The sequence below is a fragment of the Amphiura filiformis genome, chromosome 4, assembly GCF_039555335.1.
Source record: "Amphiura filiformis chromosome 4, Afil_fr2py, whole genome shotgun sequence".
In the NCBI taxonomy this organism is placed as follows: domain Eukaryota; kingdom Metazoa; phylum Echinodermata; class Ophiuroidea; order Amphilepidida; family Amphiuridae; genus Amphiura; species Amphiura filiformis.
The window spans coordinates 15,721,660-15,735,880 of record NC_092631.1 but is presented as its reverse complement, the minus strand read 5'-3'; the positions used below and the strand labels follow the sequence as shown (position 1 = coordinate 15,735,880).

Below are 14,221 nucleotides of genomic sequence, written 5' to 3'. Positions count from 1 at the left end.
ACTAGTATTATGTAATAATTTCTGGCAAAGAATGACAATCATGACAATATTAATATTTGACTGGAATCAAACATATCTTTCAGATCTGTTATTTATACTATTTATTATTTGCATTGTTTATGTACTCTAGGCTAACTTAGAAATAATCCCATTTTTGTTGACTAATGCGGCCCATACACGATCAATGTTATTGATCAATATTGCGCACCCCAAATAGGGAAGTGGATACAAAATCTACCATTGTGCGTAGGCCTATACAATGGTAGATTTTGTATCCACTCTTAAATCAAGGGTCTTTGATATTGATCAAAACATTGAACGTGTATGGGCCGCATTGCATACAGTGGGTTTTGTTGTGAATTTAAGGGAGCTTGGGTAAAAGGTGTTATTGACCATGGGTCTTTGCAGCCCGTATTCGAGTATATACTTTTATACTTTAATTGCCTTAATAAAAAAAGTCGCAATATTACATAACTATAACGTATTCCATGCAAATGTTTATAACATATTCCATATTACATTGCAACGTTAAGAAAAGGTTCGAATATTGTCCGAAATAGGTAACGGCATTTATGATAATACCAAAGGTTACTGCAAACGAATGTGGAACGTATTATAGTAAGAGTATACTGGGCAGTCATTCTCTTCCGGGGAGTTACTAAATGTATTGGAGGCAGAGGCGTAGCCAGCTTTGTTGGTCGGGGTGGGGGAACATAACAATTTCGGGGGCATGTAGGAATATAACAATTTCGGGGGCAAAGACGAACACAAATTCCCGGTTGAATCATTGTGACTCGTATTATTAGTGGGATACATACATGTACATATACTATATCTTTAGAGAATTGTGGTTTTTATCTCAAAATCAGATCTTTCGACATATTCCAGGGTTTATAGGAAAGGGACACCCATTTAGTATTTAAAACACAATACTTCGCTATGTGATAAAAAAATATCTTCTCAAAGACCAGTTGCTTGGCAACTAACATCCCATAATTTCTTAGCCAATCCGTCGTCATCAGCCAATTTGTTCCCCTTAGCGACACGACAATTGTCAAAATAACACCCTGAAAGGTGCGTTATAGACTCCTCAAGAGCGCAGTAAATGGTCGTTTGTGCTCCGGCTCTCTCATCACTTCCCATAAGCCTGCAAAATGAAAAGAGTAAAATACGTGTATTTGTCAGCTGTTGTTTGTTTTTTATTTGCTTTGGCCCTCCTTTATATGTGGCTTCAGCATGTTACGAGATTAAAACAAAAGCTCGATATCACTCATTCAAGTTTTCAATCAATATAACTATTTAGACTAAACAATGTATGCTCAAGGATTGGCAGTCTGTAAATCAAGCTCGTCTTGTTGCTAAAACAATTACAAAAACATAGAAGACCTGATATATCAATTCATGTATTTTGTTGTCTCAAGTTGATATCAGATTATAAAGTTCACCTATACTTACCAAAAGAAGACTATGATAAACCAATACATTGGTAGGGACATCTGGGTAGTCTCCTTTATCGTGTCAATAATACTAGTCCTTATAGCACCTGGATGTAACGAATATGTAGTGACACCAGATCCTTCAAGTTGCCGCGCAAGTTCTTTGGTAAATAAGACGTTAGCTAGTTTACTTCTGTCGTACTCTCGTAGACCGGGATATATTCGACCTGCCATAATAGGGTGAAAAAATATGATCTTATTATTCCAAAGTATTGATTGGTTTATTAGTATGCCCATGTTGAAAAGTAGATGCAATATACGACAATGCATAACGATAGTGAAAGTGCAATAAAATGGTCCTTGGGGAAATAATTATTTAAACGTTTGCGTTGCATCATCAAAATCATGGTTCTGAGTCGATGCGTTGGATATACTCTTAAAGTATGAATGAATCTGCTAACATCGCTTCTCTGTGATCCGCGTGATAGGTCTAGAGTAAGCTTTCAGGTCGCTGATTTAATTTCGCACAATAGTGCATACCAACATTCACTCTCACAAATTTACTCGCAATAGTGCTTTGGCAGACTGTATAAAAATCGCATTATTGTTCTTATCTAGAAAGCCGGTGATTTTGATATAATAGAGAGATTGCGATTTTTACGTGAAACCGGAACGGCAACCGCATGTTACAATAGTCCAAAATCAGTTAGTATGCCCCTCTAGAGGGTGATATACATTGTGAATTGGACAATCGTGGAATTCCTGTAAGGCGGTCACGTTGCGGTTGGTAGCAAATCATAACGTTCCAAAATGACAAAAAAAGGCATTGGAAAATGTAGAAAAATCTCCGGTTTATCATGTTCTTAGGCAAGATCGTGTTGTCTTACGGCATAATGCGGTACGAATTGTCTGTTTTGGACAGGCAACAGTAGTTCATGTCACGTCGTTAATCACCATTGCTATTTCGTTGCGTTAAACATCTGTCAAAGTGTTTTGCTTATGGATTCTACCCAGCGAACACCAAAATGTTTTTAGAACATGATAATGCATGTGTTTTGGTTTTAGTTAAAACATTTTGATAACAAATGAGGGGCAAAATTTTTATTCCGATAACACTTTCAAACATGTCAAATTACGCGTCTGGCCCCACGGATCCCAGAAATGTAATGTTTGTGCGTGCACGACCTATCGTTGAAAAGTTATGGGGCAATAAAGGTCACAGGTCGATTTGATTGTTGCGCATGGTCAAAGTCAAAGTTGCTCAAATGTTCGTAAAAGGTGTGGCAAATTGTTCGCCTAGCTAAGAAGTTTCAGAAAAAGAATAGTTTGCACTATCTGCGATGTCTACTTAGCAGTTTACACAGCAAAGATTCCAAATATATGTATAATTTCACAGGATTCAATGGAATTTGTATTTATTTATTTATCTTCTGAACTTGACATCGCAGATAGTAAAAACTATTCTTTTCCTGAATCCCTTGAACATGAGGAACAGTTTGCATCCATTTTTATGAAAATCGGAGCAACTTCAGTTTTTCACCCCTGTATTGACATTGGACCTGTTGGGCCTCATAACTTGGTAACTATATTATGTCCTACGCCCAAATATGTTACATTTTTGTGATCCTTAGACCCAGACAAATAATTTGACATGATTTTAGTGAATTTAGAGCATTTTTATTTTTTGGCCCCTTTGTGGGGTCACGGTTTCAATATAGCTTGGCAGACAAAATTTTTGAATTCAGCATACCCGAATTAACCAATATAATTTGGTTACCAGCTTTTACGCGAACTTGCCGCTTGATGCTTAAATAAGCATTCCAAAATAGAACCAGTCCAATACTCATTTTCCAATAGCCCGCAAAACTCAAAGTATTTGCTAAACTGGAAGCTCCAGCTAGCCGTATTTGCATATCAATACCGAGGAAAGCGGGTTCGATCAGAGAATCTTTGGTTCGATGCACCCAAGGCGAATGAATGGAGCTGAATGGGTAGTTCCTATATCTTTAGATATGTTTGTCAAAGCACCACCATGAACTTTTTGCAGACTTGTTTGGATGTAGTCTCAGGCCAGACTATATGCGGCAATCACAATTATACTAGGAACGACAAGCGTTAGGACCGACATAAACTGTGTAGGAGACTAGTTTGGATGCGAACGACACTATGACGTTCCATCGCACAATGTCGTAATACGTAAACCGCATGGCGTTAGCAGTGAACGCCTCTTCGCAATCTCTCTAGTAAAGGAGCAAACCACATGTCTATTTATACAGTGGCGGCTGAAGCGTTAAAGGTTTTGGAGACAAGCATAATATTTTGTTTTACTAGGACACTGGTTTGCGCGCAAATTCAGGCTACTTTAGCAGTGTTTAGTCCGAAATTTTCCCCACTTTGACCCCAAACACGGTTGTCGGGCTAAAAAGGAAAATGGGCAAAGAGCGCTTATTGCTTTATTTTTTTTCTTCTATTGGGATTTTTAGTGGGCACGTCCCCCATGCATTTTTTGGGAGACCTGTACCTCCCCCTTTCACCGCGCCGTCTATGTATTTGAATGCTCACCTAAAGGCCATATTTATCTTTTTCAGGCTTATTCGGGTCTCACTGCAGCAAACAATGGACCGGTGCAAGGTAACTCAGTGACCAGTCTGGTCAGGGGTAGAGCTCAGGTCATTTTTTTAGTTGACGTCGAGTTCTACGCAGATATGGTCCAGTGTCTTCCTCTCTCCCGACCGCCATATGTCCGTGCACACATTTTAAAGTGATAGATCTCGGGCTTTGCTCTCGCGGGTCCCGTGGATCTGGTAAATCCTGGCCGACATTCTTACCTTCTGCGTCTTTTGGCGTAAAATATAGATCTCCTTCTTTCACTAAAGTATGATTAATGGATGAAACATTAACAATACGACTGGGTGCGCTTTCTTTGAGTCTGTCCATCAATAACATTGTAAGTAGGAAGTGTCCAAAGTGATTCACAGCAAAAACCATATTATAGCCTTCTTTGGTGCGGTGACCCTTGGTTGATTTGCCGATACCTATAAGCGAAAACATTAATATTTTCATTAGAATTCCTAGTTAGACAGTATCGCACGCCTATAGTCAGGGCCGGATTTTACTGGGCCAGGCCAAAATTTGAAGGCCCCAAAGTCACCGTGAGGATGGCATGTGCAGATTGTGCACTCAAGTGGCCATGTTTTGGTTTACGCATACTATCGACAGTGACGGCGGAATTAGATGAAGATGAGCAAATATTGTTCAGATTTTACCATTAACATGCGGGCAGAGCGCGCAAAAAAATCAATTTTAGAATATTTTAACCAAAAATGAACATAAAATTGCTATTATAAAGGGCTAGTACGCGCGAAGCTCGCAAACTTGTGCAATTTTGTCATATTTTGGCCGGGATTTTGGCCCAAAACATGGGTGTTTTTCGGATGCGCAGGGCAAGTTTGGGGGCCCCCAAATTTTGGGGCCCTGGGCCCTGGCCCATCAGGCCCAATAGTAAATCCGGCCCTGCCTACAGTAGCCTCCCACAATCTCCCACAATGAAAATGGAGCAAAATTTATTGCATCTCCAAACTTCACAAAGTAAGTTCCTTTTCTACCACCCGTGTACATTACATATATCGCTATTTTACCTGCATTATTGATTAGATAATCAATTCTTGATTCTTGCTTCAAAATAGTTTCGGCAAATTCGCGTACGGAATCTTGATCGGAGAGTTCTAGTGGAATATATACTACATTGCTGCTTCCAGAGCGTCTTTGAATTACCTGACATCAATAAAAAAGACAAATAAACAAACACAAGAGTAATTATTACAAGACAATGAGAAGAAAGAATAACAGTGTTCAATAACTGTACAATAGTCGAAAAACAATTATTGTTGTGGTTGTAACAGCTCGTAACGGTGTCATTTTTACGTTTGAAAACTTTATTCATATTATTAAGAAAGTACTAAATATCACTTCATAGAACCATAAGCGTAGATCCCGGTGTGTGGGTGGGGTAAATGCTAGCTACAAATCGGCAAATTTACAGCACGTATTTGTTCGAGGAAAGTTATTCTGCACATGGAATTTAATACGCCGCTAGAAGTAATACAACTGAAGACATCACATCTACCAGTGATGCATAATGCCCTTATCAACTTTCATGCCAATCAGCCAAAAACAAGCCTTGATTGTGTTCGTTGGTCTGCAATGCACGTCACACTTTGATTATCCATACCTTGATTGCCTCTGTGGCCTTCTTTGGATTTCTGCAGCCGATAATAACACGTGCTCCACGACGTGCAAAATCAATGGCAGTTTCTTTGCCAATTCCGGCATTTCCACCTGGAAACATAAAATATGCCGGAAGTTTTATTTTTCAATACGTGTACAAAAGAAACAGTATCATCAATATTAGCATATCATTTTCAATTGGAGATAAACACGCTGACATGCTTTACTCCAGGAACATACATACGAGCATATACCCTGTAGTTTTAACCCCGTCCTACGATGGGGGGAAGTACAATCCAAAAGGTCATTCATCTAGAATACTAAGACGCTTGTGTTTAAATCCAAAATGGTTTTTAATAATCATCGATCCATCCTCATTTAGCGATAAAAATTATAACTCACCACCCTACCCAGGGGTATGGCCGTCCATCAAAGTCGAACGAGGGTGAGGTCCACCATGTAGGTTTCTACAGTAAAATCCATGATTTGTATATTGCTCTTGTGAAATTTTACCTGTACTTTGATACATAACTAGACAATCCCATTTCTGCTAGAGTGTGCTCACATTATGAAAATGAAAATCAATATGCACAGAAGCACACACGATAAACCAAACAACTACTGTAGGCAAAAACAGGTAAATCGATGGCCAAAAATGCCAATTACGGACTGAGCCCACAGAAGTGTCAGGAACACAGTACAAAAGTACACTGGAAGTGATGAAGATCACTGTGTACATTTATAAGCAGTTAAATAAACCCAAATAGACAAAAACAGCCGACATTTTGAGCAGATAAACTGCTCTTTAATACTGAACTTATAATTTAAAATTGTAAACCTGTTAACTAAAGCAGGAGACATCATGTAGGAACCAAAATGGCCGCTTATGACGCCTATTGGATACACCATATTAAATTGTGACGTAATTCCAGTCGCCCTTCCCATAATTCAACGTTCCCTGATGAAGAACAGAATCGTATAGAGGAAATAAAGTCTCTTTACGTGTCTCTTCCATTCACGGTAGTCCTAATTAGCCTGTGTTAATATGCACTTTCTGTTTCCCATGCGTTTGAATGGGAATTATTTTGCCTAGTCGCCACAAGTTTAGGTAGCACATTTCTTTAATATTTTGACAAGTTGACATAAAATGTTCTATTCTATATTGTTTGGCAATAATGTATTTTGACAATAGTACATCCAAAGTTGTAAAAGTGTTAAAACCGTTAAGAGTGTATTTTTCATAGATAGACAAAATGGCGTGAGCCAGTTCTTAGGTACGGTATCGTAGGACTGGAGAGCGAGTCTAGTCCTAATCAGAAGCTTAAGGGGGTACTACACCCATTGATTTGTTTTGCATTTTTTTGCATTTTGTGAAGAAATTACACACAAAAAAATTGGACAAAGTGGTATGCAAAATGAAGGGGCAAATCTTCTCGTTTTATTGGTGGCATCGGTATCAATGTAGCTTACATGCTTTAAAAGGTAGAAGCCAAAAGGAGGTACATCACTGATGATTTGAGCTATATTTTGTATTTTTAACTTGCGACATTATTTCACTGAAACTTAATTAAAACTGAAACTTAATTAACAGGTTACCACAACCATACTACAGCAATGTTGAAAAATTGTATTTCTTGTCACCTATACCACCATATTGGGTAGTTTTCCGTAAGCTTAACTTTTGTGATTTTGGTAACTATTTTATATTTATTTGTGAAATCCATCTCAACTAGGCATTCTAAATTGTACTCTTCATTTACATCCCAAGGTATATTAGTATATCCACCTTGCACTTCTCGATATATATCCAGTTAAAGACAGAATATCAAAATTATGCCTCATTATGATATCACAGACTCTCACATGTGTATTCAAAATTGATGCTTAAATATGACCTGAACCAATTGACCTATAACCTGACCTATGACGACCTATAGCCTTTTCTTCTCCTAACAACACATTATAGTATTAAATTGACTAATGACTATGCATCCATTGTGTAAGTGTTTATTTAATTTATTCAGTGTTATATTTTGCATGCACCACTAGATTTTCTATAGAGAGTATAACAAAAGATTTAATGTATTCTATTCATGTATGCTACTTGAACATGTTGAATAGAATAAATTATGGTTTGTTATGAAACACACATCTGAGTTACTAGGATACAGTAAACAAAAAATATATAGGGCTAAAATGACTTACTAAAATGGTTTAAAAGCACTTTGTATGTAGATATATTTTATAAGTTCAGGACATGAGATGATGAACATATTTATGCAAAAAAAAAGAAGAGGGGTACTGATGAAAATCAGGTACGTATTATTCCCCCTTAATGCAATAGATTGCACATGCTTTAATCACCTACCTGTGATAATAGCAGTTTTTCCGTGTAAAGTCGTAGTTATGTGGTCACAATATCGCCGATAAAATCCGCCATTAAAATAGTACCTAGCAAATAAGATATATAGAACAAAAAGGAGCAATAATGCACCTAAGCATGTTAGTATAATGGACCCGAGAGACATTTCAGTGGCTATATAAAATGGTGGTGCTTAGCTGTGTGTGCACTAGCTGACTGATGTCTGTATGTCTTTAGATAACATGACTAATAATAGAAAACCAATATTTGTTTGGTAAACACGAATAATACCTGAACCGTACAGAGAGTAGGGAGTGTCTAAGTGGCGAGTTGTGTATGGCCGAGTTGTACTTTGGCGAGTTGTGGAGCGAGTTGTAGGGCGAGTTGTGGGGCGAGTTGTGAAGCGAGTTGTTGAGCGAGTTGTATCTATTGTACTTGTAAAAAAAACTTCGCCCACTAGTGAGACGAAAAAAAAAATTGCCTCTCTGATGAGTAAAAAAAAATTTTCCCACCCAACTTTGTATAAAGTATATACATTGAAATTGAAAAATAAATACTTCGCCGAAGGCCGCGAAAAAAAAAAAAAGCGGCCTTCGGCGGCGAAAAAAAAGATATTCTGCCTGACCCAAACTCCCATGCCCCCCCCCCCCTGATAATCTAATGGTGCATCCCTAATGATGATGGAGATATCATGGCTATATAGGCTGAGGTAGGGAGTTTTCAAAAACACTTTGGTGGAGCTGGTAAATATAATATGGGGACCAAACAAAATTTTGGAACTTCAAAGAGGGGACAAAAAAGTTTTTGTGTATCAAGGGGGACAAAGGGTTTTCCACTTTTTTTTAAAGGCTAGCCCCTAGCCACATCACCTAGCATTGCAACATTAAGAATATTGACCCATAGGTCTTAAAACAATTACGCCTGTGATTGATCAGATCATTTTAATATGATAGGCCCTATAAAACTATCAACCCATATAAACAAAACAACAAACATGTGGAATTCAACTCAATATATCGCAAGTATACATGTCCTACTCATTATCAAACCAGACTTAAATCATCAGGGACAGTCTGTGTAGCTCAGTGGTTAGAGCCATCGCCCGACAAGCGAAAGGTCTGGGGTTCAAGTCCCCGCACAGGCAGGTATGTCCAGAGGGTTTTTTCTCCGGTTTATCTGCCTATGCATGTTATGTTTTCATTGTAATTTCATATTAAATAATTGTGCTAGTGTGCGATGCTTGGTTCTTCTTTCCCTGTCTATTGATCATTAATTTCATCTCCTTGGCTAGTTGGTGATGTTTGAATGTTTCTATTTGCTAAAAAGTACACAAAATTAAGGCCTGAAAATTACATTTACATTAAATTACATTAGAAGACATAAAAATAATTTTGTCTAACAAATGCTACATCTTGTGAACTGATAGCTACTGTCGACATATTCCGGGTTTATAAGAAAGTGACACACATTTAGCATTTACAATATGTTGCTATGTGATAACAATGTCTTCTCAAAGACCAGTTGCTTGGCAACTAACATCCCATAATTTCTTTGCCAATCCGTCGTCATGAAACAATTTGGACTCCTTTTCTACACGACAATTGTCAAAATAACGCCCTGAAAGGTGCGTTATAGACTCCTCAAGAGCGCAGTAAATGGTCGTTTGTGCTCCGGCTCTCTCATCGCTTCCCACCAAAAAAAAAAAATAAGAGAGCAAAATAAGGGTTCGTTGTCAATTACTCAGTTTCATTATTTGTATTGGCTCTCTTCTAGAAGTGGCTTTCTTGGACTCATTCATAAAAGTTAAGTGGACATAGCAAATGTCACTTCTTTAACACTGTGTGCTCTCTCAGTCATCTGGGAACAGTTTAAATTGTGATTAATTAAATCATATGTCAACCAGATGGGTGGATGAGGTCAATCGGTGAGGAAGTTGCTTGATGACCCGATCCCAACAATATGACATCGATGTTTTTTTTGTTTTTTGTGTGACCCGCTTACCTACCAAAAATTGTTGGTTTTATGGTAGAGGATATCATAAAAATGAAGCAAAATTGTGTTTTGAATGAACCAGGGAGGAAATGAAAAATTCATTTGTACCTTTTAACACATAAAAATAGGAGATTGATTATGGGGTGTGGACCCTGTTATTTCATGACACTGTAAATTCTATACGCTCAAGGACTCGGATACGTTTTCACGTATTTTTGTAGGACCTGAGAGCACGTCAGACATATCGAATTGCATTTTGAATACAATAAATACCAGGAAAGGCATGAAAATCTTTTGGGAAAATGTATATTTTCAATATGAAAAGTCAAAATTTTCAATTGATGGTCGGCTTTTCATCCCAGCTACATACAATTTATGTACATATCATTAAATTTTTAAAGTTTACTTCGAGAACAAAAACTTTAAAAATATCAAATTTTAATAATATATCATTAAACTTGTATTATATCGCGAATTTCAAAATATCAAAAATTATTTGATTTCAGAAGGATATTCCTCGTATTCAGAATGCATTTCGATATACATGTACATGTATGATGTACTCTTATGTCCCACAAAAAATACTGTGCAAACGTTGATATCCGATTCCTTAATATCAGATCGTAAAGTTCACCTATACTTGCCAAAAGAAACCTTTGTAGAACCAGTACTTTATTCGGGAAAGCTGGTTAGTCGCCTTTACCTTCTCAATAATACTAGACTTTATAGCACCTGGATGTAACGAATATGTAGTGACACCAGATCCTTTAAGTTGTCGCGCAAGCTCTTTGGTAAATAATACGTTAGCCAGTTTACTTCTCGCGTATTCTCGTAGACCGGGATATATTCGACCTGCCATAACAGGGTGAAAATATGATCTTGTTATTCCAAATAATTGATAATTTAAACGTTTAAACGTTTAAACAGAATAATTGAAACAGGACAGTGCATTTTGATGTGGGGTCAATTTTAAGATGCTCGTATGAGGTGAAAACTTGACACAAATGGCTACAAGTAGAAAATTGGCACATTTCGAGATTTTGAAGGCTTATTTAGACGCTTGCTTGAAATAGGAGCATTAATTTAAGTATCACAGGTTAAATGCCCTTCTTTCCTGACTTCGTGAAAGAAAACTTAAAAAAATAAATAAAAATTTAATCTATCATTGAATAATTATTATAAATCAAGCAGTTGAATGTGCCACTGAGGTAACTCAGTGACCATTATGGTCAGGGTGGGGCTGAAGTAATTTTTAAGTTGAAGTTAAGTTCTACGAATATAGTTTAGTATCTTCTCTCAATTCAGCCATTTATCCTTGCATGCACACATTTCAAGGTCATAGTTCTCGAGGTTGGATTTGGTAAATCCAGACCGTAGTTCTCGGACTTTACTCCATCATCTGGTCCATCCATGCCGATATTCTTACCTTCTGCGTCTTTTGGCGTAAAATATAGATCTCCTTCTTTCACGAAGGTATAAGCAATGGATGAGACATTAACAATACGACTAGGTGCGCATTTTTTGACTCGGTCCAATAATAACATAGTAAGCAGAAAGTGTCCAAAGTGATTCACAGCAAAAACCATATTATAGCCTTCTTTCGTGCGGTGACCCTTGGCTGATTTGCCGATACCTATAAATAAGCGAAAACATTAATATTTCATTAGAACCCCTCTAAAAGTTAGACAGGATCGCACGCCTAATAGTAGCCTCCCACATTCTCCCTCAGTGAAAATTAAGCAAAGCGTATTGCAATCTTGGTATCTCCAAACTTCACAATTTGAGACCCGTTTTTACCCGCCCGTGTACATTACGTATATCGTTATTTTACCTGCATTATTGATTAGATAATCAATTCGTGATTCTTGTTTCAAAATAGTTTTGGCAAATTCGCGGACGGAATCTTGATCGGAGAGTTCTAGTGGAATATATACTACATTGCTGCTTAAAGAGCGTCTTTGAATTTCCTGGTATCAATAAGAAGACGAATAAACAAACACAAGAGTAATTATTACAAAAAGAAAACAATAGAAAAGAATAACAATGTTTAAGAACAGAACAATAGTCGGAAAACAATTATTGTTGTGGTGTCATTCTTATGTTTGAAACATGTTTGTGCCTTGAAAAAGGATTCGAACATTTTATTCATATTAAAGTAAGTAGTAATATCACTTCGTAAATTCATAAGCGTAGATCGCGGTGGGTGAATGGGGGCAAATGCTTGCTAGCTACAAAGCGGCAAATTTACAGTGGGTATTTGTTCGAAGAAAGTTATTCTGCTCACACGGAATTTATTACGCCACTGGAAGTAATATAATAACCGAAAACATCACATCCACCTGTGATGCAATGCCTTTATCAACTTTCATGTCAATCAGCCAATGACAAGCCTTGATTGTGATCATTTGTCTTCAGTGCACGTCACAATTTGATTCTCCCTACCTTGACTGCCTCTGTGGCCTTCTTTGGATTTCTGCAGCCAATAATAACTCGTGCTCCACGACGTGCAAAATCAATGGCAGTTTCTTTGCCAATTCCAGCATTTCCACCTGGAAGCATTTTTTCCAATACATGCAAAAGAAACCGTATCAAAAGAAACCGTATCATCAACATTAGACTAATAATTAGCACATCACGTTTTCACTATGTAGATAGGAAACGCGTCGACGTACATACATATGTGTATATATTCCATACTCTAAACCCCGTCCTACGAAGGATGGGGCGAGTACAACCCCTGAGGTCATTCATTCATTCATTCATCTGACATGCTAAAACGCTGTCTTGTGTTTACACTCAAATGGCTTAAAATAATCACTATGTAGATAGGAACGCGTCGACGTACATACATATGTGTATATATTCCATACTCTAAACCCCGTCCTACGAAGGATGGGGCGAGTACAACCCCTGAGGTCATTCATTCATTCATTCATTCATTCATCTGACATGCTAAAACGCTGTCTTGTGTTTACACTCAAATGGCTTAAAATAATCGTAAATTAGATCCATCCTTTATTTTAGAGATAAAAATTGTAACCCACATGGCCGCCTATCGATGTCGAAAGGAGTGAAACCCACCATATGTTTCTACAGTAAAATCCATGATTTTTATTTTGGGAAGTTATTTTAAGGGATATGGACTTAAAACACACCACTAATTGCAACAGAATTCATTTAATCACCGGTTCCATTTCAAGAAAGCATATTAAATAATACATATTATATAAAGCATAAGAATTTTCAACAGATTTGCCACATTGAATTGCTTTATCTGTTGACGTAATGAAAAAAAATGTTTTTAAGGGGGAGTGTTAGCTTCCGTTCGATATTTAAAAAAAATTGATTAGATGAAGGGGACACTTGAGGTTTTGACAAATTCCAATCACAGATGCCTATTTTCTACGGGTCAGCTAGAAGCTCGCACAGCTCTTATGATTCTATGCACTCAACCGTGTAGTGTAAACAAAGACTATATATAGACAATTCACAGCTTGCTTGGAAGCTCTTGGACGAAATTGCGTGTTCATGTGTATCGAGGTGGAAACTGTGCATAGATGCGTTTATAAGAGAATCGTTTTGTAACCAAAACTTTCCATATGCCTAAGAAAATCCAAGAACAGTGCCTAATTTGCATCAATCCAAAATGGCCGCTTATGCAGGGTGAAACTTCAAAGTTTGGTCAAACCATGTAAAAACCATGCAATGTATTGCTCTCATCATAAGGATTCAGAATATAAGTATAAATCGATCTAATCAAAATACAGTTGAGTGCACATGCCTTCATAACATACCTGTGATAATAGCAGTTTTTCCGTGTAAAGTCGCAGTTATGTGGTCACAATATCGCCGATAAAATCCGCCATTAAAATAGTACCCCGCATATAAGATAAGTAGAACAAAAAGGAGCAAGAATACACCTAAGCATGTTAGTATAATGGACCCGAGAGACATTTCAGTGGTCATGGTGGTGTTAAGCTGCGTAAGTGTGCACTAGATGACTAATGTCTAAACGACAAGTTCATATCATGATGACATAACAAGTTCATGTATCATGATAACATGACTAATAATAGAAAACCAATATTACGCTGTATTTGACAAACACAAATAATACCTCATATTATGTGGATCATAATGATCATAGGCGCGTCATAGAATTACATTTTGGTATTATTTGCTTGAAAGGCTAGCACTAAAAATA

General features: G+C 37.4%; 2 protein-coding genes across 2 annotated transcripts; both read right to left on the bottom strand.

Annotated features, from left to right (window-relative positions):
* Positions 1–264: 264 nt before the first annotated feature.
* On the bottom strand, positions 265–8,429 carry LOC140149694 (retinol dehydrogenase 11-like). Its single transcript, XM_072171766.1, has 6 exons — positions 8,032–8,429; positions 5,668–5,774; positions 5,075–5,210; positions 4,265–4,471; positions 1,456–1,663; positions 265–1,147 (listed from the first exon to the last, which is right to left on the bottom strand). Exons 1-6 carry the CDS (start codon positions 8,189–8,191, stop codon positions 961–963), a joined length of 1,005 nt encoding a protein of 334 aa, XP_072027867.1. The 5' UTR covers positions 8,192–8,429; the 3' UTR covers positions 265–960.
* A 2,222-nt stretch (positions 8,430–10,651) lies between these two features.
* LOC140150005 (retinol dehydrogenase 11-like) lies at positions 10,652–13,983 on the bottom strand. The gene is made up of 5 exons (XM_072172008.1): positions 13,812–13,983; positions 12,460–12,566; positions 11,849–11,984; positions 11,444–11,650; positions 10,652–10,869 (listed from the first exon to the last, which is right to left on the bottom strand). Exons 1-5 carry the CDS (start codon positions 13,981–13,983, stop codon positions 10,652–10,654), a joined length of 840 nt encoding a protein of 279 aa, XP_072028109.1.
* Positions 13,984–14,221: the final 238 nt, after the last annotated feature.